General features: G+C 38.4%; 1 protein-coding gene across 2 annotated transcripts; it reads right to left on the reverse strand.

The window, feature by feature from the left end:
* Positions 1 to 19550: 19550 nt before the first annotated feature.
* LOC139474532 (sialate O-acetylesterase-like) lies at positions 19551 to 25127 on the reverse strand. 2 transcript variants are annotated; one of them, XM_071257586.1, is made up of 10 exons: positions 25050 to 25127; positions 24292 to 24638; positions 23720 to 23858; positions 23321 to 23504; positions 22746 to 22858; positions 22195 to 22334; positions 21921 to 22078; positions 21185 to 21389; positions 20318 to 20536; positions 19551 to 20138 (listed from the first exon to the last, which is right to left on the reverse strand). In XM_071257586.1, exons 1-10 carry the CDS (start codon positions 25108 to 25110, stop codon positions 20061 to 20063), a joined length of 1644 nt encoding a protein of 547 aa, XP_071113687.1. In that variant the 5' UTR covers positions 25111 to 25127; the 3' UTR covers positions 19551 to 20060. The 2 variants fall into 2 exon arrangements, with proteins under 2 accessions (XP_071113687.1, XP_071113688.1); XM_071257587.1 differs by having other exon boundaries at positions 20058 to 20536.
* Positions 25128 to 25898: the final 771 nt, after the last annotated feature.

Consider the following 25898-nt stretch of genomic DNA (forward strand, 5'->3'; position numbering starts at 1 on the left):
ATCATCATGTAGTAAACTTAGCTGGAAAAACAACGGTCAAACCGTTCGGCTACACCAGATACCTGAAGACGAACGGCTTACCGGTGTAAGGGAGGTAATACACTATTGACAGTGAAGAAACAATGAACGCTGGCTGGCATGAATACATACACCGAAAGACGGGTGAAGCGAGCGGCCTGCCCTCGTGATCCAAGGGAGGTAACTCGTATCACACTAGTGGCTCATATCACATTGATAGACCAAGAGAGCGAATAACTGCGAATTGAAACATAAAACATACACACATTCTGATTAAAAATATGCTTTTATTTTAGAAAACACAGTGAGATGCTCGCGTATGTATCGATAATACCCGCGATGCAATCTACGCCGAAGCAATCTTTTCCTTTCTCGTCTCACTGAGCATTGTACCCCACGATTGATGAAAAGGAAGGGTAAATTAATAATAATAATAATAATAATAATAATAATAATAATAGCCAAAGCACTTAAAATAGTCCTCCAAAGCAGATAGAATTTGTTCGCGATCTTCAATCAGTTTTCTAAATACACTGCTTTTCAAGGAAATGGTTTTCCTTTCCTTTTTGCTGTTGTAGTTTGAAAGATGCACCCAAGCATCATCACGGAACAAGTTGATGGACAGCCAATGGCCAGCAGCCCACTCAAACGTAGTGTGGTTGTGATTGTCAGACATTTTCGAGTAAAGTGTCTTCTCCCGAAATGAACCACTAACACGTTATATTTATACTCACTCTGCAAGTAAGGTGATTCAGCATGTTGTCACTTTCTCACGGGAAAAACTACTTCATTATGTTGCCTTGTTCTTTTCAAATGGTATCAACTGTTACACCTCGCATACAAATGGTGTATACATATACTTCTGACTCACTATACTTTGCTTGTGAGTGATGGTATACGATTTTTAATTAGTACGTTTTCTAGATACTCCCCATGTTTGACCAGACAGCAGCCCTATTGACTTATCAAGAACGAATCCACAAAGCCACCACTTGTTACTCGCTCATTTTTAATCAATATCGAGTTTTTAGTAACACACTCTCTATACGGCTCTTTCATTAAGTGTATCCCTTTTATGTAGTCTTTCATAATGGAACACCTGTGCTTTTAAAGTGTCACGTTTTCAGTACCATCCCATGGTAAACATTTTCTCAAAAATATTGTATAGCTTGTGTACTCGGTCAAGGTGATTCAGCAGTACTACTTAGTACTACCCTATTATACACCCGCTTCATACATCTGTCTTGAAGCAATCTGAAACTGTTTTGAATAGCAGCAAACCACTCACGGATTATTTAAAACTTAATATCACGACATAATATTTAAAACTGTTAGTAACCGTTTTAGTCTAATGCTTAGTTGATGTTCGTTTGTTTGTTTTCAAGTAACTACTAACACATACACACTTAGTTGGTGAATACCTATTATGACTATGTACACCACGAGTAGAGACTCCTACTGTGAAAATTGTCACACTTGTTTTGGTTATAAAAGAAATTTAACAAGGCATCAGCAAATATGTGGGAAAGTTGGGGGGCAATTTTCATGTCAGTATTGTCGAAAATATTTTTCCAGAAAAGATAGTTTAAAACGTCATGTGAAAAGCTGTCAAAAAGTAGACAATCCTTTGGTTTGCCAATGTTCACTGTGCTTTCAACACTCTACCCATGAACTTGTTTTTCAATCACACTTACCACATTGCCTAAACAGGACTTCACAATATGATTTTTCTTGTCAGATTTGTCATGGATTTTTCCCAAATTCAAAAGCATTGCAGTTGCATGAGACTAGAACAGGACATGATATTGGGAGTTGCAGCAAAGTAGGAAAAACATGGCTACAGTATCCATACCTCCTTCTACCCCATCACCACCTCCCATTCCTTCCCCCTACCCCCCACCACCGCCAATCCCCGCCCCTGATGTTTCTCCTTCTTATCCCGAACCTTACTTCATAAACGTGATTTCACAAAATGATGTATCCTGTTAGACTTGTCAGACAATGTTTCCAACTTCAAAAGCATCGCGACTGCATAAGAATAGAACAGGACATGATATGGGGGGTGGTAGCAAAGGCAAGTTAAGTAGGAAAAAAACGGCTACAGTATCCGTACAACCATCCAACCCTTCATTGCCTCCCATTCCCTCCCCACCGGATACTCCTTCCAATCCTGAACCTGTTGGTGACACTTCTGATCATGCTCGCCCATGTACCAGCGAATCTTTAGGAGGAGATGTGAGAGAGTATGAGTTTAAAGGGCAGGGTGCTACAGATGCTTTACATTTAATGGTGAATCAACAAGCTGTCATTATTGATGTGATCAAGGCAGAACTCAGAGAGAAACAGTCAGTGAAATGGGGATTGTGCCTTCACATCAGAATGGTTAAACCTACTGAAGATGAAACAGCTAATATTCATGAGGCCTACTTTCGAAGCACAATGGTCATAGCTACACAAGGAACCAATTTGGCTGATCAATACCTTGAAGCCATGCACAAGATATTGCGTTCACTAGATAATTATCAGGGTGAACATTCTAATTTAAACGTGGTAGACATTGCAATGATGAAAGTGATCATCGTTAAATTTAAGCCTTTTAAAGGCGGTACATACATCCCTCTTCCCAAAGAAATTGCATACAAAACTAAAAGCTTTGTGAATGTAGAAAACAAAGATGAGATGTGTTTTGTCTATAGCATTTTAGCCAAACTGTTTCCCACTCCGCATCATCCAACATGAGTGAAGCATTATCAACCTTTTGTGAACAGATTGAATTTGGATGGGTTTACTTTTCCGATGACACTCAAACAAATCCCACGGTTTGGACAAGTCAATCAGTTCAGTATCAATGTGTATGGCTTCAAAGATAAAACTCTCTATCCACTTTACATAAGCAACGTATCCAACATAGAACCAGACAGACAAATTGATTTGTTGATGCTTTCACAAGAGAACGAGCCCGAAGATTTCGAAGGATTCTTAGGCTTAGAGGGTCATGAACTTATGGATGTAGAAACGAAAGCAGACACCCATTTTTGTTTGATCACTAAGTTGAATTTTTTTGTCAAAAACCCTGAGAAAAAACGTAGTAACCAGTATCATATTTGTAGAAAATGTTTGTGGACATACAACTCACAAGAAAGGTTGAATAAGCACAAGGGGTATTGTTTTGTTAAGGCCCAACGTGTCAATATGCCTTAACCCGAGAAAGCATTCTATCAGTTTGGTTTACGATCAGAAGCAAAAACAGAAAGAGCTAAATTTCTTATTGTGGCCGATTTTGAAAGTTTGCTGTTGCCAGCCGAAAATCATGCTTCACGTTTGAACAGACATGTTCCTTGTGCCTATGCTTACAAAGTTGTTTGTACGGAGGAGCGGTATTCGAAATCTGTTCAAACCTATGTAGGTTCAGATGCAGCAGAACACTTTATTCAAGACATTTTAAGAGAATATGATGAAATTAAGGAAATATTTGCCAATGTTGTTCCCATGCAATTATCTCATCAGGATAGGGCAACCATAGCAAACACAACTCAGTGTAGATTATGTGGAAAAGAGTGAGGGAAAGACAGGTTGTTAGATCATGACCATCTCAGCGGTGCTTTTAGACAAGTATTACACAACAAGAGTAACCTAAATTTCCAGTTGCAAAAGAAAGTGTATTTGATGTTGCACAATTCAGAGCGTTACGATACACATCTTATTCTTGAAGCAGCGCGGGAATTTGGAGAGAGAAGTATTCAGATCATACCCCATAATTCTGAACAGTTTCTGTCTTTTACTGTGGACAATGATCTGGTCTTCCTAGATTCTTGCAAATTTTTGCAAAGCTCTTTAGATGCTCTGACTAAGAATCAGATGAATAAAGGCTTAGACACATTTGTTTTCTTGAAAGAGCAGTTCCCACAGCATGTTTGTATAATGACCCGAAAGCTTCCTTTTCCGTATGAGTACATGGATTCATGGGAAAAATTAAATGACACACAGTTGCCTCCTAAAGAATCCTTCTACAGTTCCTGGAGTGATGAAGGCATTACTGATGAAGACTATGCCTTTGCCCATGAATTGTGGCATACATTCGCATGCAACACGATGTCTGACTTTACACGGTTGTATGTGGTTGTAGACACACTGTTGTTGGCTGATATTGTTGAAACATTCAGAACTGGATGTTTAGTAGATTATGGACTTGACATCTGTCACTACTATTCCATGCCTGGGTTTTGTGGAAAATTCCATTTGGGGTGGCGTGTCCGTCATCGGTAAGAAATTTGCCGAAAGCAACAATGAATACATGTCTAATTATAACCAAGAAAAAGAAGCCTTGGTGCTTCTGTACATGGACTTTAACAGTCTTTATTCTGGAGTTATGCTGGAACCCCTACCCATTGGCAACTATCAGTTCATGTCAGCACAAGATTATGAAACTATTGATTGGGTTACAATAGATACCCAAGGGGATACGGGTTACATTTTGGAAGTGGACTTGCACTATCCTAAACATTTACACAACTTCATGCTGCTTTCCCCATGGCTCCTACCAATGACAACATTCCCTTTGAGGACTTTTCACCTTATCACAAAGTGTTACACAGCCAGTTCTATCCCCCCCAGTGTCAAAAACCCTCAGGCAAGAAATTGTTTGCTACTTTAAAAGATCGCTTGAACTATGTGGTTCATTTCAAAACTTTGCAACTGTATTTGAGACATGGGCTAGTCCTCCATTCATAGGGTGTTAAAGTTCAACCAAGGTCCCTGGTTGAAACCCTATGTTCAGTTAAATTTGGAAAGACGCGAACACGCAACTGACGCCTGTGACAAGGACCGATATAAACTTATGAATAATTGTGTGTTTGACAGGTTCTGTATGAATAAACGCAAGCGGAAATCTGTGCACTTAGTGACCCAAAGGCAGCAATTACGCAGTTATGTAGCTAAAACCAATTTCAAGCGGGTGAAAGTGTTTTCAGAAGACGTTGTGTCCGTGGAAATGGAGCAAGTGTCTGTCCTTTTAGATCAACCTATTGCTGTTGGTTTCAGTATTTTGGATTTAGCCAAATTTCAAATCCTTTCTTTCTATTATGACGTCATGCAACGGCAATATGGACCAGAACGATTGGACTTGCTCATGACAGACACAGACAGTCTCTTTTTGCACATTCATGCCCCTCCACACAAGTCTTTGCTTGATCCCTACATATTTATGAAGAAAAATTTGCATTTGTTTGATACTTCAAATTATGATCAGAACGATCCTAAAGGATTGTATTCGAATGAAAACAAAAAAGTCACAGGAAAGATGAAGGACGAAGCTTCAGGAAAGATCATTTTAGAGTTTGTAGGGTTGAAAAGCAAAATGTATTCCTTTTTGATACAGTCAGATGTGAACACTGTATCAAAACAAAAGACAGCTAAAGGAATAAAGAAATCTGTCATTGCCAAGCAATTGACCCATAAGAAATACAAAGACAGTCTCCTGGAGAGGAAACCTTTTTATTGTTCCTATTCACTCATTCGCTCTCACAATAAGACTTTATACACTGAGTCATTGAGCAAAATAGCATTATCCCCCTCAGATGATAAACGTTATGTACTAGAGGATGGCATACATAGTTTACCCTATGGTTATTCACCAGTCTAAGAGTATGTGGTAATGCTGTTCAAGTTCCACATTTCAGAAATGGGTGATTAATACAGGTACCCTCCTCCTTTTTTGCTGAATGTTATCCATTTTAATTTAACAATAATAATTCTAATAACAATAGTAATAATTGCTGTTATCATCACACTTAAAGTGTTTAACTCATTTAATTATCTTTATGATTACAGCAACATGAGTACCACCGGATTCATTTACCAGTTAAGACAAAACGGCAGCAATGACATAGTGTATTATGAAGGCAGAAGCTTCTGAAGAAGCCATGAGGATGCCATGCAGGCAGGTTTACAGCGTGCAAGAAGAATGTTCCAACAAGTCGAGAATCGTCAAACACCCAACTATTCAGTAACTGTGCGTGAAATTCACATCAACAGGAGACAAATAACCAATCGCTTACAGCTGCATCGAAACAGACGACTTTTCGTAGGCGTCTTGGAGTCTCACTATCTCAATGAACTCCAGAGACTTGTTCGGAAGTTATGTTGTGATAATTGTTATGGATGTGAAGTTAATCATCCATTGCAAGTACATCACCAGTGTCTCATGATGAACAGTGACGAGTGTATTACTCAATACTTTGATCGTGCAGTGAATGAGCTGCCCCTTCATACCATCTTGGAAAAAGCCAAGCAACAGAGGGTAAGCCCTGGGCTAGAGTTTCAGGACCAGCACACTGTGCGTTACAATGACTCTGATTATATGCATAGGCATTTCTGTGATGACAGAAAAGAAAGACTTGAGATGCAGCTCAGAGTCCTCATGAACATGGAAGATAGTAATAATTAAAGACGCATGTGTTAGCATTATTTTATTGCTTTACAATCAGAAAGTTACATAGAATACATGTCGTGAATTCAATGTGCATGTACAGTTAGAAAGACTCTAGTTTTCTTAATTTTGCAGTAGTGTTAGCACCGTGCACAACATGTTGTGCTTGTCATTTTAGATATAAAGATGATTTTGCCTTCTTTCTTTTGTCGTTCTTTTTCTTTGCATCTGGCTTATACAAAAGCCGCTTTGGTACATGGAGCATTTTTAAAAGTTTGAGAAAGTCACGGTAGCCTGTAGGAACAGCCCCACGATGCATCACAGTAAAACGAATGAGGTCAATAACGTTAGATAATGAGAATGTGTTGATCGGAACTAACACAATTTCTAACTGATCATTCAGTCTGAAGTGAGCGTTTCTGATCTGATCCCTGATAAAGTACCATACACTGCAAAAAAAATCCATATATACAAGCTTGTATATCCTTTGGTAAGATGATATTTCCAAAGGATATACAAGATTGGAAAGATGATATATACAAAATATACAAGTTTGTATATATGACATATACAAAATATACAAATTTGTATATATGGTGTATCCAAATTTGTTTTGTTTGTATATATTGGTAAAGGGAGATAATTATTATGTATTTGTGTATAATTATTATATATGTGCAAATTGAAGTGTTTTAAGTTGAGCACTGTGTTTCTTTGTATATGTTGGTAAAGGAGGATAATTGCTATGTATTGCTCTATAATTGTTTTGTATGTGCAAAATAGTTTCAGCAAGTTACAAAAAACTGATTTAGTGGCGGGTAACATTACTGGAAGGTTTAATTAGTACTCCACACTGTTAGCGGGAGTACATACTGTCCTTACAATGATATTGACGGGTGGGCGGTTGAGGCGTCTGGTACTTTTCCTGGCGCGGTGCTTGGTATGTGAGTAGACTTTATGGTCAAATGCACAGAGAGGATTAGCTGTCGGGGGCGATTGCTTTGGCGGTAACTTCTGTATTGAAAGTGTTTGAACTTGGATTTGTTTTACGGGGAGGCCGCGATGTGTTTTGTAACATGCTCTCGTGCACATATGCCAACAGAGTGGATTGCACAGAGGATGAAAACTATTTTATAACTACTTAAAAGTGTTGAATTTGGTTTGTTCTGAGCTGTCGGTTTCATTGTAGATATACATTGTTATAATGTGAAATCTCGGCGGAAACGGGGAAAAACGCGTTTTGTAAAACGGTAGTCCTTGGAAACATCATCTACAAAATATTATCAAAGATTAGTTTTTAAAAATACTACGAAAATATTGTGTTTTCTTTGTATATATTGGTAAAGGGAGATAATTATTATGTATTTGTGTATAATTATTATATATGTGCAAATTGAAGTGTTTTAAGTTGAGCACTGTGTTTCTTTGTATATGTTGGTAAAGGAGGATAATTGCTATGTATTGCTCTATAAATGTTTTGTATGTGCAAAATGGTATCAGCAAGTTACAAAAAACTGATTTAGTGGCGGGTAACATTACTGGAAGGTTTAATTAGTACTCCACACTGTTAGCGGGAGTACATACTGTCCTTGCAATGATATTGACGGGTGGGCGGTTGAGGCGTCTGGTACTTTTCCTGGCGCGGTGCTTGGTATGTGAGTAGACTTTATGGTCAAATGCACAGAGAGGATTAGCTGTCGGGGGCGATTGCTTTGGCGGTAACTTCTGTATTGAAAGTGTTTGAGCTTGGATTTGTTTTACGGGGAGGCCGCGATGTGTTTTGTAACATGCTCTCGTGCACATATGCCAACAGAGTGGATTGCACAGAGGATGAAAACTATTTTATCACTACTTAAAAGTGTTGAATTTGGTTTGTTCTGAGCTGTCGGTTTCATTGAAGATATACATTGTTATAATGTGAAATCTCGGACTACAAAGGCGGATGCAATTCATTTATTTATAAGCAGTACGAATGCATCAATCCTACATCACAGGACCATGTACATAATTTGTTGAATGTTATTTCGTGAATACACAAATTGCATAACACATTCCCTGAGGACAAACCCAAATTGCCCGTCCCTTTGTGACAGGTGTTAATTAGAGAATGTATTGCCACCACATGTCCCGGCACTTTTATGACATGTAATGAACCTAGTCAATCCCTGGGTCTGTAACAACAACATGGGTCTAATAAAATCAAAGTAACATAAATGTTACGTAATTCGAATTAAAAAAAAAACTGAAAAAATGTAACATGAATATAATTGCCCTTTTGAGGGTAATATAATTTTGGGAAAATATACGTTTTTTTTGTATTTATGGACCACCTCACACAAGCTGAAAAATTAAACATATGTTTATATAGCTATATTTACATACATGGCATTAACATGTAATAATAATAATATTGATCATGTTTGTTAATTTGTACATTTCGTTGTTATTGGTATCCTGAGTATGTTGTAATAATGTGTTCTGATCTTATTTGACGTAGATTACATGAACTAGAAGAGTGACTTTCTTTCATCAGCATGAAAGGATTAGCCACACATATACCCTTAATCCTTTGTCAAACAGAAAGAAGTCATATAGATATCATATCTAACTGGTACTAAAAGTTCACTATCAATCTCCTCTGATAACAAACTTGCATTTAATATCCCCAAGCTACAATACCCAGCATGCTCATGGAGAAATTATGAGAAACCCGAATGATATCCTGTCTAGGTGATCACACCCGGTGATTGTTAAGACATTCAGACAGTATGGCAGTCTGTATTCATTTCTTATATCCACAAAGGACCCACCAAGCTTCCTTTTATTAACATTGGGATGAGGGGAGATATACATATTGTATTAAATAATACATCAATACATCAAAACAGAACAAAAAAGATAGGTCAACAGTGCGGTTGATGGAAAGGGGTTTCCTAAGAAAAGCTATTTAACTGTTTAATACTTAATACTTGTCTCAAAGTATGTATTAATTCTTACTACTAGTTATTATATATGTGCAAATCCACCCGAACGTCGGATGTACATGGCCGAGTTCAAAATAGCTAAATTAGGCACTGTTCAAATTGTTTCCAATAAACCACTGATTAGAAACTCACTTAACCTTTAGAATAGAATCGTTTCTTAATATATTGTAGTTGGGGCATGTGAAAAAATTAATGCAGTGTACCATTGTGACAGCCACAAGAGCATGCATGATGTGTTATCTGAGATGTGTTTTTTAAGCCGATGGAAGTTTAAAGTGACAAAATCTGGTATCATGGCTTAACTGAATATAACATTCTCCAAGTTTAATAATAATCCTCTTTTTCCGGTGACTATTCCAATTATTAATGGTATCAGGTAGGAATGACTTGGCATAGCATTCTGTTCTACAACGTATAGCCTGTGAATTGGTTAGATTTCTTTATATGTAATCACTAACAGCAAAGATGTTTTCCATCTTGTAAAAAGGTGTAATGGCTACGTTGATCTCATTTGGCAGGTGACCGAATCATCAGACAGACCAATCAAGTGTGACCAGTGTATTCGCCTGGTCTAAACTAATAATTACAGTGCTGCTCTCGACTGTGGGCAGAGTAAGCTATTCAAACTCGTTAAGTGATACAGATTAACCAGATTCCTCTACGCTGGGCAAACACTGGTCTATGTAGAATCATACCGTTATCTGGGACTACGGGTTGACGAGCATCTAGATATGTGAAACTGTGAAAGAGTTGTACAATTCTGCCAGCCATGCTTTGTCTTATTCTGTTGGGTGTATGTCTTATGATGTTTTTATAAAACTGTATGAAAGTCTTGTGGAGCCGGTAATGTTCTATGGCTCTGGTATATGAGGATAAAACGTTAATCTAATCCAAAATAGAGCCTGTAAATTATTTCTTGGTGTTAGTAACGGTACCTCCAGTATAGCCACTAATGGAGACATGGGTCTCTCCTCCCCGTTTGTTACATTACATGCTAATGTTTTTAGACTACCCCAAGATTTAATAACAGTACTTGTAACGCTTTGATGAAGAAAATGGTTACTATGTAAAAGTTCATGGAGTTCTAAAGTTGTTAAAATTGCCTGTAATCTTAATATTTATGATGTTTTAACTGCTCCAATGTCCCAAAAGAAGAAAATTGCCCATATTAAGAACGTTCTCATAAACAAAGATGAACTGAGCTGGAGAACAGAGCTTTGGAACGATAAACATAATGTTAAGGGCAATACAATACAATACAATACTTTCATGATCGTAACGTTGTTGCTCCTTATGTTTTAAATACAGTGATCACTGTCGCATTTTAGCTAGTTTTAGATCTGGATCGAAACAGGACGATTTACAACCCCCCAACCCTTTTAGAAAATAGAATCTGCCCACACTGTTTTAAATTTGTTCATAAAGGTTTGTCGAAAATGAATTTCACTTTATTCAATGTTATGTGCTTTATGATCTTAGAAGTATTTTACTTAGATAATGGTCATCTCTTTTGTAACACGTGACGCGTTCATAAAATAACTTACTCTGTAAGGTTCACATCCAATTGTCAGACATCCCATTTGGCAGGTGACCGAATCATCAGACAAACCAGTCAAGTGTGACCAGTGTATTCGCCTGGTCTAAACTACTAATTACTGTGCTGCTCTCGACTGTGGGCAGAGTAAGCTATTCAAACTCGTTAAGTGATACAGATTAACCCGATTATGATTGTGTAAGTGGCGTTTGATCTGTGTCGGGATGTGAGTGTGTTGTTGGCACAGAGTAGTTTGTTCAGTGATATAGAACATAGGAAATTAAGAAGATTAATAAAAACAAATCGTTGAGGTTGTTTTGCATCATTTTCATTAAATATATTGTTACACAGATTAAACTGCTCCATAACCTGAGTACAATCTCACCCACTATAAGTACAGTATTATATTACATTGAGGAATTCTCTAAGATCGCAATGACAAGGTACGCCTATATTTTGCAACCTGAATCAATTCCCTGGAGCGTCAAGACCATACTTTGCTCGGTTTAAACAAGAATTGCAGTTAGATCCGCTTTGTCGTAGATAAGTAATAGCGAAGGCCAAACAAACAAAATTTCCCTACATTTCTGAGAGATAGCTACTCTAACATATGTACACAGAGCAGCTAAAGATAAAAAAAAATGCGAATATATATATATATATATATATATATATATATATATATATATATATATATATATATATATATATATATATATATATATATATAATAATAATGGGATCATCACAAACATAAATTTTATGAATGCTAAAACTCGCAATAGATGTGTACCCTACTCACACACGAGTCCCACAGGAGACAGGTCAGCCAAAGTGGCCCAGACAGAAGACGATCACACTTAAACACTTAAAGCAAAGCAAGAACAACAACTTTGAGGAATAGTGTCCTTTGCAATGATCTAATGAAATACATCAAAATGTGTGATAGCACTCGTTTCAGTTTATGTTGTATATATAGTGTCTTTCTGATAATGAAAAAAATATAATTTCTTATGATAACTTTTCCGCCCACTGTATGAGTGGTATGTTCCACATTAAAGTTAATAAGAAATAAATATATCCCGTAAAAATATTTTACTTCTGGTGTATGATTTGATTAAAAGTGCATAACTTATCCTGTAAATTCTCAAAATGTCTGCTTTCTGGCCACTTGGTCTGTTCCACTTTAATGAAAGGTAAACAGGTAACTATTTCTTAACTAACCATCCTTGACTAATTCTGACTAAAGGTGTCGTACGCATTTTATATTGATCAAACTGTTATTAAGATCTGTACAAATCTTCTATTTCTTATGTAAAACATAACGAAATACAAATTATTTCATAACATCATATAGTTGTCATAATGAAAATAGTATTAAAGCATTGTTGTCACATGCAATAATAATACTGTTCGGTATCATTAGTAAACTTTGCAACAACATATTATGTGAAACCTACTATAAGAGGTGAAGAAATTCAATGAAGCAGTGGTAAAATCTAACCATATATACAAAATTGTATAGTTTTGGAAATACCAACTATACAAAATTGTATATTTTGGAAATACCAAATATACAAAATTGTATATTTTGTATATATGGGTATTTTTTCTTGTGATAGTTTGGCAAGTTTGCCAATCGTTTTAGTTAATGACACATCCTTAAGAAGTAGATCCAGAATAAAGTTCATATTTGCTTTAATCTGTGCTTCATCATGGGTGATTTCTTCAGGGGTCTCATTCAGTCTCAGAGGACTCGTCTCCCGATCCGGAGTCACTGTCATTATCTGTTGTTGTTGTTGTTGTTCCTGAGTCGCTGTCTTCTCCTTTTCCTGGTTGTCTATCAGGCGTTGGTATGTGTTCCTGTTCAGGAGAACCATAGGTCTGCTCATGATGTAGGTAATTTAACAGTTCAGCAGTGCAAATAGGCAAGATCGAATGATGTCTTATCAACACCTCCTTTTTAATCCGATTGGGAAAACCTTCTTTGGCAGCCAATGTTCTAATGTGAAACCTATGACGGTGCAAGCGAGTTTTATCCATCAGTGAGGGCGGAATATTCCCTTTCCAAAATGTTTAACATCATGCTATTAATAGCATGCATTTGTTCACATGACACATATTGACGTAAAGCACTCTCTGCTTCACATTAGCCTGCAGTAATGTCTGAAGAAAAGACAGATGTTTTTCCAGTAAATCACCCATATTGATGTGAAGAGATCACGATGTGAAATGATCCAACTAGGTTATTGTGACTTTTATATATGTATGCTTAGACCCTAATATTCCTCATACACCATAGCCGATGTCTCTCATTCGGTATTAGAAGCTATCATGTTTATGTCACTACACTGAGGTGATAACCTGAAATGTTCAGTTAGTGGTTCATCATCTGGCATCCATTTATGTACACGCAATCGACACATGAAACAGTAGACTTCATCTGATTGACCCGTGTAAATGATTCCTGCTTGTGCCATAGTCTTCAGAGACTGTTTCATTTGCACGGGCCAACTGGCGAAGGACTTTAATCTCTCACAAAAGCTATGCCCATTCACTTCAGCATTGGTTGAAATAACTGAACAATCGTTAGCAATATCTTCAAATCGTCCGCAAACATCCATGATGACCTCAGTAAGCAACTGATCTGTTCATTGGTAAGACGGGCAACTGGTGGGTATAACTTTCAGCAGTAGCTTTTATTTGGGTTGGTACACAATACATACTTCATCTGGAAAGACACCACTGCACAGACGCCCATACTGAGGATCGGAATAGGCTGATACGTCAATCATTAAATATTGAAATTTCTTTCCCTCCACTGCGTCACAAAATGATTCAGTAAAATATTTGGCTTCTCCTGGAAATATTTGAGATGCCATGATTTTATATTCATGTGCAGAACGTGGGTTAGATAGCAAAATGAAGTAGTGTGTATTCAATGAAATAGTTACAATCCCCCTTAGGATAAGCAGACTGTTGAATATTTATAACACTGATTCCCCAATGATGAGACAATGTAGTGTAAAGATTTAACATCAGTGGACTTTTACATATATCCATCATCATGTCATCCATGACCAACACCATGTTCTTTTCAGATTGCTCAGACCACATTTTCAAATCATTCTCAGTTGGAAGGGAATCCATAAAAAGAATGTTTTGCTGCATGTCACTGTAGATGTCTTGCCATACGGCATAGCAGTACACAATAAGGTTGGGAAGTTTGTCAAACATCAGATTAGTTTGCTCTAACAACCTTTTCACCCAAACTGTTTTCCCTGAGGAAGATCCACCAATCACATATATGGTGGTAGGTGTTTGTATTGGTAAGAGACACTTACGTTCCATGATCTCACTCTGAGCACAATAATTCAACTGTGACAATACAGCTGAGTTACTTATATTTATAGAACAAACTCGAATGACTACACTATTTTTTTTATTTCATTTTTTTAATGGGTTACACAAGTACAGTAGTATGTTACATGACACAGGTATGACAAGATAACAAACAATATCTAAAATAATTACAGATAAACTTTGACACATGCTCATCATTGTTAAAACGGACTTGCACATCACATATCTGCACAAGGGTTTGAAGGGTAAGTTCTGTTTTGCATTTATACAACAAATAATATAAACAATAATGACCACAAAGGTTGGATGATGAGGACTGTAACTGTCTTCTTTTGTGCTTGTATTGATTGACATAGGTTTTTAAGTACAAGTCAAAAACGGAATTCACTGGCTCACCCAGACTGTCAAACAGTTCCCCTGTATTTCCTTTGAAGTACATAGCCACCCAGTGACGACCCGGTCTTCCAGATGGTTCAGTATTGACAATGAGACCCACTCCACGTGCAAGCATGACTCTAGTTAGCACAGGTAAAGTATCTTTGGCAAACACACCTAAGACATGGTACTTTAAGATGGAGTCGCTTTGAATAGCACATGCAAGGTCAGAGGCTTTCATGTTTTTTACTTCACAAACACGTTCCTGGTCTTGTCAATTTCGATGAGGGAATTTCTTTCACTCAGAACAACACAACTGAGTGTTTCGGTGAGGGCGGATTTGAACTCGATTTCTAGTCGGGTGCTACCGGATTTCAACAGATTCAGATAGTGGGATTCACTGCATACTTTATCAATGTCGAAGACGAACAGGGCACTCCCGAGCAAAAAGTCGCTCCGAGTGATTCCGTTTCCTGTATTTTCTTTCCACAGACACATCCCATCGAACATCTGCACATAGGACTCAACGTCATCATGGGACGTCCGGGGACACTGGCACCATTGATGTACAGGCTGATGTTTTTCACCATACTAGATTGGAAGTTGTAGGGGTTACCAGTGTAAGATCCATTCAAGCTGTTGCTGAGTACAAAGCCTACGATGTAATGATTAGCAATAGGATTCGACAGATTGTCAATGGTATGTGTCAGTTGAGTGGTGGGGATGCTTGTCACCTTGACCTCACTTTTGGTGTACAAAGCATTGCTGTCTTGAAACAAGGTGTTGTGTGCCAAAATAAGAGCTGGATTGACTTTCAGTTTACACACCTTCAGGTAGGTATCCAGAATTTCCACCTTGTAATCTTGACCTGTTTTGCCACTCATCAAACAGAACTGGGGCGAGGAACGGTACAGCTTCACTGTCAAATCCACTCCATTGACCAAATGTCTGTTCATGTGAAAGATATCTTCATACAATGGCCCCTACATGGTCAAGACTTTACTAGTATTAATGAAACCGCCACGAGATTGCACTCCTGTATTGAGACCAGTGTAGGGATCAGTCGATTCGACATCATTGTTGGATTCAGACACATCTTTGTAGAAGAGTTGAGATGACAGCTGTGAAGTTTTAGCTTCTGTTCCATAGTTGAGTAGAGTTTTCATCATGTTCTTGTAAGCATAATGGTTGTTTGTAGAAGATACCAACTGATTCTGCAGGTACACAGACACCTGGGAAAAGAGGGCCTGCAGAAACAAGTTGACAGGGACAATATGTTCCTTGTCAACAAGATCAGTGCCATCTGCATGTTTCGCCTTGAGCTTCACATGTAGGCGGGTACGGTTCAGGTCAATGTAATCACTTCCAGCATTCGTTACTTGAAATTCCAACGGTGAAGAATCATTGATTTGGCTGAGTGGTCGCACTTCATCAAAATAATGTTGATGGATGCTGGTCTGGTATGGTGGTAAAATAAAAAGATTGAGAGAGGGGGGTATCAGTTCCTCAAAGTCTTTATCATTCAATAGTGACATGATTAACTGAAAACGTCGTTTTCTCGAACAGGGGTACACTGGAGAACCTTAGCGGTCTTGGATGGAATGTTATCTGTCTGACGGATCTTCTTTGAAGTGGTGATTCGATCACCTGCAGCTCGTTTTAAAGATTTCCGTTGCTTTTCTTTGGCATTGGCTCTCTCAACAATATTCTGCGTCTCTGATGTCACTTCCAGTTTGATCTTGGGTTCTTCCGTCTTCACTTGAAGTCGTGTCGGGATCACTTTCACCTGTGGTTTACCATTCACTAAGGCAGATGTTCCTTTCATGTGTTTCTTGAAATAGTGGGTCCATTTGACATAATCGGGAACATACAAAGGTGTGGACTCCATGGTTAATCAACGAAGGGATACCGTCTCAAGTGCAGTGTCACATATGTCACATCCTTTAGAAATGAGGGTGACATGCCGTTACTGGCCTTTATACGCACCTCTATGTGTGGAGATTCTTTGACTTTAATCGGAATATTGTATTCATGGGCAAAGCTATAGTAAGGACCATGTCTGAGATCAAGCTGTCTCAATAAAGGCAACTGCTGTTCACCTGCCAAAGAACTATTACACAGATTGCATAACACCTCCACATATGGATCATTCATGTGGGTGATGTCAAGTTTACCAAAATTAATCTCCGTTAAAGACACAACCCAGAATCCATCAAAATTCAACCTTTGATTTAGTTTGACACGAAAATGATAAGGCGTATTCTCGTTAAAATAAGATTGCTTGGAGTCTGAGCTTTTGAGAAATATGTACCTTTCCATCAGATATCTTTCAGTTCACTTTCCTCCACATAAGAATCGTAGCAACTCGGCCAGCCCAACCACGTCACTATCAGGTAGGTCTTCCCTTTCACACGTTTTCTCTTTAAAATCTTCTCTACCTGCCACAAGACATTTTCCTTTTTCTCCACCTTTTGTAGCTCGTTGGCATAAAACGTACCTTCTATCAGTTTATCATGAAAGTCTTTGATCTTATACTGTGCTATCTCTTGTCTCTTGTATTGCCTAACCACCTTAAACAGCTCCTGAGTCCAATTCAGATCAAGCTCCTTACTGAAAGGTCTCCGGAGGTATGGAATGCGAACAAGATCCCCTACTTTAAATACAAATGACTTTGACCTGTTGTGTTTGGAGCTTTTTTTAAGAAACAACGGCTTCACATACAAATGTTCCCATACTTTAGTTCATTCTTCTTCTTGACTTGAACTGGAGAAAGGTTGGTCAAAGAAGAATGTAAGGTGTTGTTATAATTGTCCATCAACTTGGGCAGTGCATCTAAATAATACTTGGTGTTATTATGGGTCAAGTAACGCGTAATAAGTGATTTCAGTGTTCTGTTGAACCGTTCCACATAATTACTTTTGATATTTTCGTTATGTGCACCAGTCAGAGTGATATTGTGTTTTTCTAAAAAATCTTTAAATACTCCTTTAACTCTGAACCACCATCCACACGCACTTTCAGATTTCGTCCCTGAATTATTTCTTTGAAAGCTTTCAGTACTGTCTCTGGTCTCTTATTTGTTAAAGGCAGGGCGAAAGCAAACCTACTCAGTATGTCAATAGCCACCAGTAAATAACGCACGCCATTATTCTCCTTGCTGTAACGAGTCATGTCGGTCAAATCTACATGAAACATTTGATTTATAGAATTCACACGAACTCTCAGCCTTTTGAATCTCTGTTTGGGTGGCTTGTGTAAACTGTAGGCGTCCTGTTTGTTCAGAAAACGTTTCACAGTGCTCAGTCTGAGATCTGGTTGACGAGCTAATTTCAGAACGCTACGAAGTTTCTCAGGACCATAAAAAGCCCCCGGTTCAAGCGGGTTAAAATAGTAACTTTCTAACATCTTATCCTGTTTCTTTGTTACCACCTTTCTCTGTTGTGGCTTCATGTTGAAATGAGCGAAGCACTGACAACAGACATCTATTAAAGAACAACCATTTGATAACTATCAAAAGAAGACAAACAAAGATGTAAGCATAATTTATGTTTTATTCATAGTATGGACATTGCTAAAGTACACACACACATTTCATTTGGTACTGATAGAATAATATGACATGGAAACAGTCTACAAGCGTTTTTGCAACTTCAACATTTTGAATGTGTCACCCATTGTTCAAGAGGCCATAGTTCCAAAAGACAAAGTGAGATAATGTCTCAACTTGAGATAAAGAAATATGTCGACATTTATGGGTAAGTTAGGTGTAACCTACTCGCAACGCAGACTTATGGATTATTTATCCCGCGTGAAATAATTGACACGGCTCGGGTCTTACAAGATGAATTCACAAAAGTCCCACGTCATCCCTTACATACGTACATAATTGGAACACAGATACCTTGATCTCTCTTGATGGACATTGGACATTGTATCGCTACACATATATTAACAGACATACAGGTTCATAAAGGTTCAATGCCTAATGTTCCAAACATTTTATGATAATTTTCACACATATTAACATCTAACTTAACATTGCTTCTACAGACCATGTTTCAGACCATAGTAGTGTTAAACTTCACTCTCGTCGCTGTCCTATACAACAAACTTGACACGTCCCTGCAGCCTTCCTCCTCCAGGTCGTGGACAGACCGCGTTACCGAGTGTTACGAATCGACAACCTACATGTATGCGACCGTGTTCTATAAAGAAGCTATCCAAACATGTTACTTCAGTAACCAGCTGTACAAATTGACCAAGAACTATCCAACTCCAACGTGTCATGGTAGGGACTTTCAGTATTCTACCCTGCACTCAATATCACTGTAATTTATCTTCCAGGTTGAAGGACGTCAAAGGGAACTTTGGGTCTACTCTCAATTTTATTATTGAAACAAAAGGAAAGTTGTCCTTGCTCGCAAATAAAACAGGGTTGTCTAGATCTGTAGTTAATAATATGCAAGGGTAGCTGAAGGGCAGTATATACTTTAGTGGTAGTAAGTGTAATCGAGGGTTGATACACACGAGGGCCACTGGTAGGCAGGCATTCGCTCGAAGTCTACTTCTGGACTCCTGATTCGCTTAGTTTGATTCAATGAAACTTACATTCTGTGAAATTGTCAAGAATAATGACTAATACAGGAGTATAATCGTTTGAGAGGCCACTTATTGCTGTCTCATTAAAACCTTTTAACTATTTTAAAAAAAAGTCCAAACACAGAAGTTTATTGTATTTTGACTTCTTGGTTTTGTATCGAAATGATTTGACAAAATTGCCACTGTAAAAGTAGAAATGGTTATGATGTTCATAATAACTATTCGATATTTTACCAAATTGTACCTTCATTAATATTGTGTTTTCCTTATTAAAACAAAAAAATACCACAATCAAACAATTAGTCCAGCTTTAACATATTTGAACAGTGTTGATCATTACGTTATCACTGATAAACAATCGTTGTACATATCCTACTTGGAATTGATTTGAGATTATATTCATTAGGAATATATGAACGTTTGTAAACTGACACACGTGTTAAGAGACTCACTACATGTTTCATTACCCAGCTATAGTCACAGATGATACCAGAACTGTTTGTAGATTACGCTGCACTCAGCAATATTGCAGTTATATGACGGCGGACTGTAAATACTTGAGTCTGGACCGGACAATCCAGTGTTTCATTTTATTACCAGCGTCGGGGGAAGGTGACATGGATTCAACCAAGTCACTGTATCCGACCAACCGATGCACATGTCGCCTTTATAAGCATGCGATGTTCCTGTGGACCAGTTCTAACCCGGAATCTCGCGTATTGTAAATATATAAAGAGGTTTTATGATAGATATACACTGTTTATTTCAACATGTTTTGAATGGGTATTCGTTGCACTGATAATACACTTGTGATGTAATGTTGTGGAGGTAGCATGATCTGAAAAGAGAAAACTCCTACATCGAAGGTTAATTCATGTATAAATGGTGTGTACAGATGCGTATCCTAAACGGTTCTTGATAACACATAAAAAATAATATAATGCTCTGAAGACTTGGAGTTTTATAAAACCACTACACAATATATCTGAGGAATGGAGGAGCGGGATAACCACTGACTTTGTTATATACAGCACACTTCTTGAACTGACATGGCGACTCCCTCCATGCATAACGTATAGCCCCAATGGAGGGCTTCTCCTTAGAGTTGCATGCCTGTCCGTAGTAGAGCGTCACAGACGTAGTATCTGACGTCTGTATGGGTGCGGGGCGCCACACATCGTCAGACAGAGCACAGTAGGTCGACACATCAGTTGTCGGAGTTTGAATACAGCAGACCTGGCATAAAAAATGTACGTGTCTTTAAACGGATTTTATTGTTAGAATCTGTTTATTAATATCTACAAATCATCTTAAATCAGAAAAAAATAATTATTAAAAAATGATTAAATATATATTTTACTGCTTATTTTTCTTATCACGCAAGTTGATAATTGTAACCCTTTCATAATTACATCAACAGCCATCAATCAACTGTCTGGAGAAATCTCCGTTGCCTTCACTGCCTAACTGCTGACAAGATCAGAACTGAACCTAATTACTCAATTGCTTGGAGTCAAACTATCACTAGATCCCAAAGAAAAAGTAATAAATAGAAACATTTGATTAGACCAACAACTTAGATTTAATTACATTTTTTCTACTAAATACACAAAAGCTTGGAGTTAAAGTTTACTAGTCTGGATCTATACCGGCACCCTACTCAAACATATACTGACTCAGAGCCGGCCAGACTTTGTTTTGACCCCTTACTGCTGAGCGTCAGGTGATAACAACAAGTATCATCTTTTAACGTCTTTAGGCATGACGGTGGTGCGACCACCGGTTTTCCGCTCTCTGGCTGATTTATATTACAATAATAATAATAGAATTATATCAATAAATTAATGATCATAATTGAATGAGTGGTTAACATATGACACTTGCCTCGAACCCATCATTCGATCTTATTTCGATTCCCATTGGTTGATTATTATAGGTTACGACAAGTGTTCTGTTGTCAACGGAGGGTACACGAAACGCTGCAGGGAAAGGTCCACGCAGGTTCACCATCTCCGTTTGGTTGTAGGCGACAGCCAGGCCCTCTGTACACAACCTCTGTGCCACGTCCTGCTTGTCACGGGGATGAATACTGTTGTGAAGGTAATTAACGTTCACGTAACCATCAGTTAGTTTATATTCAAATCGTATTATCATATTGGTCTATATTATATTATCTAAGCTTCCTCAATCATTTCTTAGCGAATGTTGATTACCAGGGCATTCAGCAAAATTCCAGATATTTAAAAATTACCAGCATGTTATCGACTCATCGAGGAATGAGCAACGGTCCTCAGCTGCTGGGATGCGACCCTATGTCACAGAGTAGAGTCCCATTTTAGTCGCTTTTAACTGGGGACTAGGAGCCTTGTCCGACCCCGGAAGCACAAAAATATTTTTCATTTGTATTTGAATACACGTTAGTATGAAAGTCAATTGGAAATGACGATGGACATAGTAACTGTTAACAAAGTAAGAATCAAAACCGGAAGTGATACTAACATTATATAGACGTTTACCAAGTTAAGTAAGTAACGTCTTACGTCAGTAATTTAATAGTAAATTACAAAGCAACATCTACTAAGACTGAATGTTATAACACCAGATAGATACACGTGGGTACCCTGTATACGGAGACGAGAAGTCCGGCAGGTCCATGGCCACCGCCATGAAGGTATTCTTCATCCTGGCGTTAGGGACGTAGCCATAGTCAGCTGTCTGGTGCCACCGAATGTCTGTGAAGCCGGTAGTAATGGTGTCATTGTTTCTGTACGGGGCAAGCTGGATATGTATAGAAAAACTATTAGAAGGCATGTATCTCGCGATACGCTTATACATAAAGAAGCATTTGTGTCATGATAGATATTGATTAAGCTATTGATGCTATGTAAGACTACCTGTACAAAGCCAAACGGAAACACATCTGATGTTTGAGACCTCGATCCTTGAGAGAACTTCATTCTCCAGTCGTCTATCATGGCGGGGAACGTGCAGTCATAAGTAGACACACCAGTGTCTGCATGACGATTGGATTCTCCTAAAATATTCATATTTTGCTTACGACCATGACTGACAATTGCAGTAGGTTAGGAATCATTGATATAATTGTTTAACAAACGCTTTCAAGCCAAACATTTGTGCATGAACAAGATATTCTGAGTCTACTTTATTTACTTAACATGGTGTGATGGACTAAAGGCTGGTAATTTATATCTGGCGGGCCCAGTGATGTTTGTCTGCATTAGCATGATCTCTACAATAATGTCTTATACCGACATTCTGATACTGGTCTGGCTTTTACTCGTCCGATCACATAATGCACTTGCCAAACAAGGCCTACATTCCTTCTGACTTTATTCTTCTCCTATGCAGAAATATAATTATGACAGATTCATTCCAGGTATTCATCAGAACGTTGCGCTAAAATAACTCTAAACTGTGAACTAACCTTGATACCAAATGGTTCCGTATATTGTCATATTCACCAGCGGCCTGACCATTGCGTTCCAAAGTGACGAGAAACCCATTGCATCATGGTCCTGTTTTGAATTTGTTCCGACCCTGAAATGACATGCTTATATTGCATAAATGTCAATAACTTGTTAATATATACAGCGATATGGTGATATATATGAACTATTTTGTCAAGGTCTGTAATCATCAATGGAATCAAACTGAGTTTCTGATGTGACTATTAGTGATACTTTACACTTAAAGGACAGTGGGGTAGCCTTGTGGTTAAAGCGTTCGTTCTTCACGTCGAAGACCCGGGTTCGATTCCCTACATGGGTCAAAATGTGAAGCCCATTTCCGGCGTTCCCCGTCGTGATATTGCTGGAATATTGCTAAAAGCGGAGTAAAACAATACTCACCCACTTGACACTAATAAGCAGTTCATGTTCTTAGAGTATCGCTTGGGTGTAAGGCATGCTGATGTTATCGTTACAGCAATCTATGTGAGCCATTTGTAATACATTATACAATAATGTCATGTCTAACGACACCTGCTACGTGATGGCCGACCTGAGCGTGTTGCTGTCCATGTTGCACTTCTTAAGAGCATCCAGAGACGACCACAACTCTACACGTGTCCCTCCATAAGACGTTGCCAGGAGACCGATAGGATATTTTAGGGTGGATGAGAGGTATTTCCCATACAACCAGCACACACCAGAGAAGTACGACCATGGCGAATGTCCAAGGCTTTCTGCAAACACACAAACGACCTAATTTAAAGCTCCTACCCATGTGGAGATTAAGCATTACCAGAAATTGTGGTAACGAAAAGAAGCTATTAACAAGTACACAAAAGCGCTGCTATAATTTGCTTGAAAATGTGCTGCTTTTTACTCATGTATTCTTCTTTCTAATGAACACGATGATTACGAGTTGTGTTAAGTGGTTATGGGCAATGTCACTTACCATTAGAGGGTACCGACCATGTTTCCTCCACGGACAGTAAGTCGTACTGAGGGGTACTAGAGCCCCCAAGTGTTACTGTAAATACCCGGATATTGGGATGGTTCTCGGCATCAGCCATCTCGTCAGAAGCATTAAATGCCTGTCAAATAGCATATCCTCTACATGACACACGTCAAGTTAATGTCATGTTTATTATTGAAATCTATATATAGTTGAGCTGCTTGAAAAAATAAGTGAGTGAGTGAGTGAATTTGGTTTAACACCAGTTTTTTACAACATATTACAAGTTACTGATGTGTATGTTTCAGTTACTATGTAGTTGGTAGGCTAACTGTTTGTGGATTAATAACATTTCTTTGAAACAAAATGTTTCACCTTTTTGAAAGCAGAACCATGAAGACATGTATTCTTTTTATTTTATAAAATTATCCAATCGAAAGTACTTTGTCGTTTTACTTAGTGAAAATAACCTATTCTGCCCCCATTATGGTGTACATTAACCAATCCTCCAGGTACATGGGGCACGTATTGCTAAATGTACCAGGATGCGCTGTCCATGGCTTCCATCTTACCATATTCAAGGTAAACTGCATGTTGCTCTGCCCGGAACAGATCCACACATCGCCAAACATTACATCAGATAGAGTTATCTTTTCTTGACTGGTTTCTGCAGTGAGTGTATGGGGCCCTCCAGGCGCCGTTTCCGGAAGTTGGAATGACCAAACATTCGTCCCTGGAGAAGGGCCCATCCTACTCCTTGCTGTGCCAAGCGGTGTGGCGTCAAGGGAGATACGCACAATCTCCGAGACTCTTGATGCATAACCCCAGATGTTGGCTCTCTTTGGGGCTTTTTGTAAAACCATGTGGTCACCATAGTAACTAGCGAAACTCAAGTTTCGGTGGGAAAGCCCTTGCGTTGCTACCTCGGAAATAAATAAAATTATTTTATGACGTTTGTTTCGTAAATTTCAAAACAAAATACTAACAAAATTACAATTAATTATAGGACACGGGCGGAACTGTGGTGTTAGGCGCGGAACCTGGCTATACACAGTTGAGTACCTTAGGTGTATCATAAACCTTAGCTCGTGGGTTCGAATCTTTGTTCTCCCTGATTACATTTCTGGGTTTGTCAACACAATACCGTGCTTGTTGGTTCAACCAAAGTGGTAAAACGTCTGCATATCTTCAGGCTTTTCTCTCACAATAAGCTGGCTCGCCGCGATATAACTGAAATACTTTTAAAAGCGGCGTTTTACACAAAAAAATCACCAAAATATGCCATAACAGCTCTCCGTGGTATCAATAACATCAACACCTTAATACTTACATGCACACGTATATCCAATGCATGGAAATACCAACAAAAAGAAAGATACGCATTTCTTCATGTCGGCAGAATAGCACACTTTTGCCACATGGTGACCTGGCGATAACGATCTTTCTTTTACCGTAATGTTTCTTCAAAAGTACCAACATAACTGCTACACGGTAAAATCTAAAACAATACTGAATATTTAACTATAAGAATCTTTCATTTCATCGTGTACATGAATGTATGTATTGTCGAATATTGTATTATCATAACTTGACAATGTGCTGTTTCGGTCAATTGCTGGATGTGTTCCATGTCGAATAATTCTTTTCCTGGTTAGCTGAAGCATATACTGTTGATTCCAAAAGTAGAAACGCGAAGGTTTACGCTGAAATTGGTACGTACAGAACTAAATGTGAAATCAGTATAAATACACACAGGATCAATGAATAATCGACAAATATTATTGAGAAACAGGTTTTTGTTCAGCGTCACAAAATGGCAACACAGTGGGTCAGTATATACAATATGTGTAGGCAGCAAGTAAAATCAGGCACTCTTGCAGACGTCACTCATGAATGTCCAGAAATCGAATGTCTTGAGTGAGGCACGTATGCCATCCTTGAACGCAGGAAAGTGTTGGCAGCAGGCCGAAAATTTGGTGTTATGCAATAGGTAACCCGAGGCAAGGGAGTTAACTGACTGTAAAATTCCAGTTTTCACCCTTGCCGAACTAGGCTGGAATTCCTGGATTCGATCGTAGCGCCAACAGTGGTTAATATCTGGTAACAGTTACCTCGCGAAGCTGCTCCTTGAGGTGGTACTACCCGGAAGTGAATCAACAACTGTAAACAGTCTATATCG

Source organism: Haliotis cracherodii, unplaced genomic scaffold, assembly GCF_022045235.1.
Source record: "Haliotis cracherodii isolate W230 unplaced genomic scaffold, xgHalCrac1.p SCAF_3, whole genome shotgun sequence".
NCBI lineage: Eukaryota > Metazoa > Mollusca > Gastropoda > Lepetellida > Haliotidae > Haliotis > Haliotis cracherodii.

What these genes read in the sequence shown, in the direction of transcription:
- LOC139474532 (XM_071257586.1), bottom strand. Translation starts at nt 25,110, where the DNA reads ATGAAGAAATGCGTATCTTTCTTTTTGTTGGTATTTCCATGCATTGGA. An exon ending in CGGAACCATTTGGTATCAAG is followed by an intron (nt 22,335 to 22,745) that starts GTTAGTTCACAG and finishes TGAATATTTTAG; the next exon opens with GAGAATCCAATCGTCATGCA. An exon ending in GATCGAATGATGGGTTCGAG is followed by an intron (nt 20,537 to 21,184) that starts GCAAGTGTCATA and finishes TTTTTATGCCAG; the next exon opens with GTCTGCTGTATTCAAACTCC.